Source organism: Dermacentor andersoni, chromosome 8 (genome assembly GCF_023375885.2).
Source record: "Dermacentor andersoni chromosome 8, qqDerAnde1_hic_scaffold, whole genome shotgun sequence".
In the NCBI taxonomy this organism is placed as follows: Eukaryota; Metazoa; Arthropoda; class Arachnida; order Ixodida; family Ixodidae; genus Dermacentor; species Dermacentor andersoni.
The window spans coordinates 42994221-43000232 of record NC_092821.1 but is presented as its reverse complement, the minus strand read 5'-3'; the positions used below and the strand labels follow the sequence as shown (position 1 = coordinate 43000232).

Below are 6012 nucleotides of genomic sequence, written 5' to 3'. Positions count from 1 at the left end.
TGTATAAGTGAAATTTTTTATAATGAAACAATGTATTATGGATACTAAGAAAGAACGCGCCCTGTCCATCAAATTAAAACAAATAACTGCTGCATTTAACAAGAGAAGAAACAAATGTATAAGAAAAAATGTAAACAACCATTCACATATGCACAATTTGAAACAACACATCAGCATCTAGTCAACATGATAAGTGAGCATTGTAAAAGGTCAAGAGGTTTATGACTATTATAATGGCAATACTGAATCAGAGAAACACGAAAGCTTGTTTGATGTATGTACTGCTTGAAAATTTATTCTGAAAACAAAAGGGTAGCAGATATATTTGCACTGCACAAGAACTTTATAGGAGTAGCACACAAACTTTGATTAAGTTAGAATGGTTTCTGTTGTCTAATGTAGGCATGACATGCAAGCTTGTAATTTTCCTTCATATAACTGATCAGTTGCAAGTCTTGTGTCCACTCTGCCACCTTTTTTATCCCTGTCAATGTAGTTTCTGGGTTAGCTTTACAAATTTGCACATACTATGCCGGTTAGACAAACACAGTGGGCTTCTACAATTATCTGTCCCCGACAGTCTTCGACTGTCCGACACACTGCATATATGCCACACTCATTGGCTGAAAGCACCACCTCGGGTAGTCTGGGACTGTCAGGGGTGGATAATCGAAGAAGCCCGCTGAGTTACGTAAAGTCTCAATTTCGCAGAAAGGGAGTAAAACATTAGCAAGCAGCAAAATTCAAAATAACTTTTGGTTTGGTCCCTGTATTTATTATGCCAAAATGAGTGCACTGTGTCCGCTAAGAACTCCCTGTACACATATGATGGCATCTGCAGCAAAAAATGTTTTTGTAATCTGTACAAATGTTACACTAATCGCTCAGTTCTTCTGAGTGACTTGGAGGGACAATGGTGCTCTTTCATTATACATGCCCAACAATCCTGGACTGCCCGCGGTGGTGTTTTTGGCCAATGAGCATCGTATATGCAGTGTTTCGGACAGTCCTGAACATTTCAAGATGACAAATTGAAAAGGCCCAGTGAGTACCTCAAGAAACTGGTAAATATTTGCAACATTCACAGCATCTACCCCATTGATCCTATAATTGCATACATCCCTGACATTCTATACCTACAAACACAGAAATATTCAGCTTGTAGTATAACTTCATTACAACACATCTGGTTACAACATATATTTGCATATAACGTACCAAATTGCACTGTTTGTTTGGTATTTCTATCTCTGTGATTGATTAGGCTTTATTCTGAGCACATTCTGGTACAAGATGCATTCATTCATAATGGACTGAATTGGAAGGCTAATAACTTATTTTGCCATCTTTTTCAGTGAGTTTTTGTCAACACATGCCTCAGTTTCAGACATAATAAGGCATAAATTCATGAAGGCAAAAACACCAATAACAGAAATAAAGGATGGTGGCTACTTTTATTATCATGAATATATAATTAAGTCTCTCTGTATATGTAGCCTTGTGACGAACACCAGATGTATAACTGACTTGCACTCTTGTGAACAGGTCAATATCTTTGGTAATAGTACTTCAACCCTGCATACTTCTTTTATGGTACACTGAAATATTGGTCATAATTAGGGTCTGCCTTAACAATTTATTTGACATTTCAATTTTTCACTCAGCTTTACCAAAAGTTATCCATTTGGTGACCCAACTTATTCTTGCATCAAATAAGCAAGCGAGCCTCATGTGTCACAAACGAGTTTAACATGACCTAACGCAGCACAACTCACAGTGATTTGCCAAAGCCTGGTGATTCAGCTACCTTATATAAGTTGATCCCAGTCTGCCCTAGGCAACCTTTTTTAAGTTGGCTTTACCAGGCACATGAACGTAGCTCAATTTTACAAAAGTAAATCCCAGAATAAATCAATATAACGTCGCTTAACCACAGATCAGCTAGTGCTAGTGAGACCTGGCATCACTTATGCTGAGCTAGCCTAAACCAGCTAGAGCTGATATACGGTAACTGTAACTAAGGTAAGCTGCTGAAACATTTTACATTGATTATAACCGCATAAACTTAACCTAGCACAACGTACAGTGGGCCCACCTAACTGAATCAGCACTGAAATGATTCATAATTAACCAAAAAAATTCGGTCACATCAGGATGCCTTACTTTATGTATGTGTGCACATTAGACTTACCATAATGAGATTTTAGCTTTAGAGAATTTATGCAGAATGATAAGTGATGATGTTTGGCCTCCAAAGTAAGCACTATGTCCATAAGGGTGCCCAAGTGCGCGGCTGTGGAATAATTATGATCACCTGTGGTTCATTAATGCTTAGTGCACCTGAATATAAGCATGTCAGCATCCTTGCATTACGCCTTTATCGAAATGCAACTGCTGTTTAGATTTGATCGCATGGCCTCATACTAACCAGCAGAATTTCGTGACCACAGAGTGACTGTGGTGGGTAAATTCATGCATAAAAGTAGCAAACAATGTGCAGAGCTATTTTCTAGTAACCATAATTATGAGCAGCACTGTACATTGTTTATCTTCAGAAGGAGCAAATTGTGTGAGTTTTTTTCACTGCAGTGTTCTGTAAAAAGATGGCAATATGCAGCATTGATTATATCCGTTTCAGTGAATTTGACTTTGCTGCCCAACTGAATGGATGCTGTAAGTGAAATCTTCATAAAACCACATGCTATATAGAGGTAAAAAATGTGTTCATAGAAACAAGGAACTGCAACTTGCTTATATGCACAATCCATATGGCATTCACCTTAATCCTATCTCAGTTTCGATATAGGAGGCAAACAAAAATGTGCAGCGTGTTTTATATATATCCTGCCAGTATTCCAGACATGTCACTATTACTGAACTGAAACAGACCCCCTTCCTCCCAACACTTGAATCCTGTCGCATAAAAAATAGCTTGTCTCTGCCTGCTTCATTCTTTCTTCTAGTAATTCAGACACCAGCCACACACTACTAAACCTGCCACTGAGGCTGTGCTTTCCATTAACACACAACTGATCCATTCCACAAGTACAAGTTCAAAGGCAACTATGAGTAACTTTTTTTACGCAATAGTTCTGCGGAAACCCATCAGCACTTAGAACTTGTAGCACTTAGCTACGTTTGGGTGGATGTCTCATTTTCCCTTTATTATTTACTTCTCTCCACCTTGCGGCTTTCCGCTGAACTATTACGTCAAACTCTTCCCTTTGCTTCCGAGTTGTTGATAAATTCGACGTCGCCTGCCGCCTGGTTAGCTCAGTTGGTAGAGCGGCTGCCCCAGAAAGGCGGTGGTCCCGGATTCGAGTCCAGGACTAGGACGCTCTTTTCTACTACTGCGAAGCTTTTCTTTTGAGGGACCCGTCCCACTTGAAAAACACAACAGGAAGTTTTCACAGTCTGTCGTATTTTGGGGCGCTGTTTCTGTAGTTCTGTTGCCCGTAGTTCTGTTGCCTGTAGTTCTGTTGTCTGTAGTTCTGTTGTCTGTAGTTCTGTTGCCTGTAGTTCTGTTGTCTGTAGTGTGACGTCCTGTAGTAGAAAGTTCTGTAGTTCTTGATCAATATTTAATTAAAAATTGACAGAGACCTCATTAAGCCTATGTACATTTGTTATACAAAAAAGAAAAATATAAAAGTAAAAAAAATCGTCCCTGGGAAGGATTCGAACTTGCGACCGCACAAGTCCGAGCCCGGCATCTTACCACTGCACCACCGCTGATTTTTTTTTTTTTTCTTTATTCACAAAATGACATACATACATAAAAACCCGTTGGGCTACTTGGACCAACGTGACAAGCTAAAATTTCTTGAAATTCACTAATTCATCAAGAATACCCAACCAGTCAGGCGGATCTGCCTGTACACGATATATCTCGCGTATGAAGATAATGCTTTCAACAAAGTTTTCTCGTGCTGAGCGCGCATTCACATCGGCGTGCGTTACCGCCATCCGTGTCTTCCAAAGACTATGGAGGCCCAGGAGCATTATCATGTCGTACGGAAAGCCCTGATGGCTGTCTACCGGCAGGAAACGTATACCCTGTGCTGTTATCGGCAGTTCCTTTTTAAGAGTTCTTTGCAAGACGTCCCAATAAAAAATTGCATCCCAGCACTCAATGAAAGCGTGCTCAATGGTCTCCGGCTTGTTACATAGCGCACAGTTTGTCGTCCATGGTACAAATATTCCTTTGTCGGCTATCCATGTTTTGACCGGAAGGGTAGATGTATGCAATTTAAAGAAGAACGACTTTACGCTTGCTCTCACTGGCATCCTTTTAACTCTTTTTAAAACATCTTGTCCTGGGCCTCCATAGTATTTCATTCGGTACAATGGCACTGGCATCATAACTTCAACTAAATCCTTGTAAAGTTTCTTTCTTGTTACTGTGCTCAGGTACTGAAGGGAAAACCGAGCTTTTAATATTCGAAGGGAGTCGACTACCTCTCGCAAGTAGCCTTTAAGCCGATAGTGTACAGGCTGTGCACTAGACACAATAAATTCAGGCAAAACGCTTTTCAAACGGATCTGGATCATCGTACGCAAGAATGAATCACTTTGATCTCGTAAGAAGACAAAACGAGAAACAATCTGTCGTAAGAACAAATGCGACAATGCTGACATGGTTTTTGAGTGTACATTTTGGCCATGTCAATAGTACGATGTGCTGATGCGCTGATGTTTACATTTGCATTTTAAGGGCCAAGATCCGCTATCACTCCACCGCGTCAAGTGCCGCATCTCTAGCAGAGCAAGAGTGTTCTTACCATCGACAGGTACATCGTGGAGTGCTAGAACATCGATTTTGATGTACGATATCCATATCAAATAAGAAATTCAGAAATAGACAACGGTGACTGTTAGGGTTGTTACTGCTAATTTCGACAGTTGTCTCTCGTTCTTTACACTTTCGAGCGCGCATATAATTCGTGTGTTCAATGGAAAATAGCTACATAAACACTCGTGGATGAGTGTTCTTTCTGTGAAGAAGAAGACGCGCCTCGCGGCACAGCCGCATCGCCAACACGCGGCTCGTCTCCGCTCGCGCTGTTGATTGCTGGCGTCCGTTTGGACAGTGCTTCGGGCTGCCTCGCCGTTCCCGGTCGCTGTGGCTTCGCATTAGGCGCCACCAATAAACCCTTTCACAATTGGTGGAGGTGCGGGGTACAGGGATGGTCGATGATCCAGAAAGATAGTCGAAAAGAGAAGCGATCCACGGGTCACGACGTTGTGCGGTGACAAAGGAGTCCATGTCGAGAGATGACACGGAATGTGCGGAAGTTGTTCCGCAGGCCGAGTCTGGAAGTAAAGGTGAACGAGACAAGGCGTCTGCGTCGGAGTGTGTGCGTCCGCTGCGGTATACGACGCGAATATCGTACTTCGACTTGGGTGGTAATGACACGACGCTCTTTGGCAGAAACGCGGTACGGTCGTTGACGTAACGGCTGATGTGAACCGGTGTCAATGTAGTGCTGCACTTCCGACGTGCGGCCCAGGCGAGGTTGTGAAACGTCGAATGAATTTCTAAATTTGTGCAGGAGATCAAGAAGGTCGGCGCGTTCGGCAGGTGTGAGGGTATCGGCGATGGCATTCGAGAACGCATCCCTGGACGTTTCCTCAAGCGCGGACATCGAAGACGGTTGGCCGCAGTCGACATCAAAAGAGTCTCCGGGGACGTCAACCAAAGACGAAGAGTCGAGGAGTTCCACGAAGCCAAGGCATTCGCCAACGAGCAACGTAATAGGCGCACAGAGGGGATTGTAAAAGTATAAATTGCTGCAGCCGCCAGCCATGTCAAGCGTCGCGAAGGGTAGTGGGAGGGATTTACGGCTCATGAAGACGTCGGACGGTGTGAAGAAGACCGTTGCATCAGCGATGGCATCGCAAGAGACAGGTACGAGGGCGAAGGAGCCAGGTGGAATATCTGTGTCCTCGCGCACGGTAAGTTTAGAAGGGCGGTCGCAATCTTCGTCCAAGGGTGCGTCACAAGGGGAAAATTCA

At 42.8% G+C, this 6012-nt stretch overlaps 1 protein-coding gene across 1 annotated transcript; it reads right to left on the bottom strand.

The window, feature by feature from the left end:
- Positions 1-3738: 3738 nt before the first annotated feature.
- LOC140220017 (uncharacterized) lies at positions 3739-4621 on the bottom strand. The gene has a single exon (XM_072290159.1). The coding sequence runs from the start codon at positions 4546-4548 to the stop codon at positions 3811-3813; it is 738 nt and encodes a 245-aa protein (XP_072146260.1). The 5' UTR covers positions 4549-4621; the 3' UTR covers positions 3739-3810.
- Positions 4622-6012: the final 1391 nt, after the last annotated feature.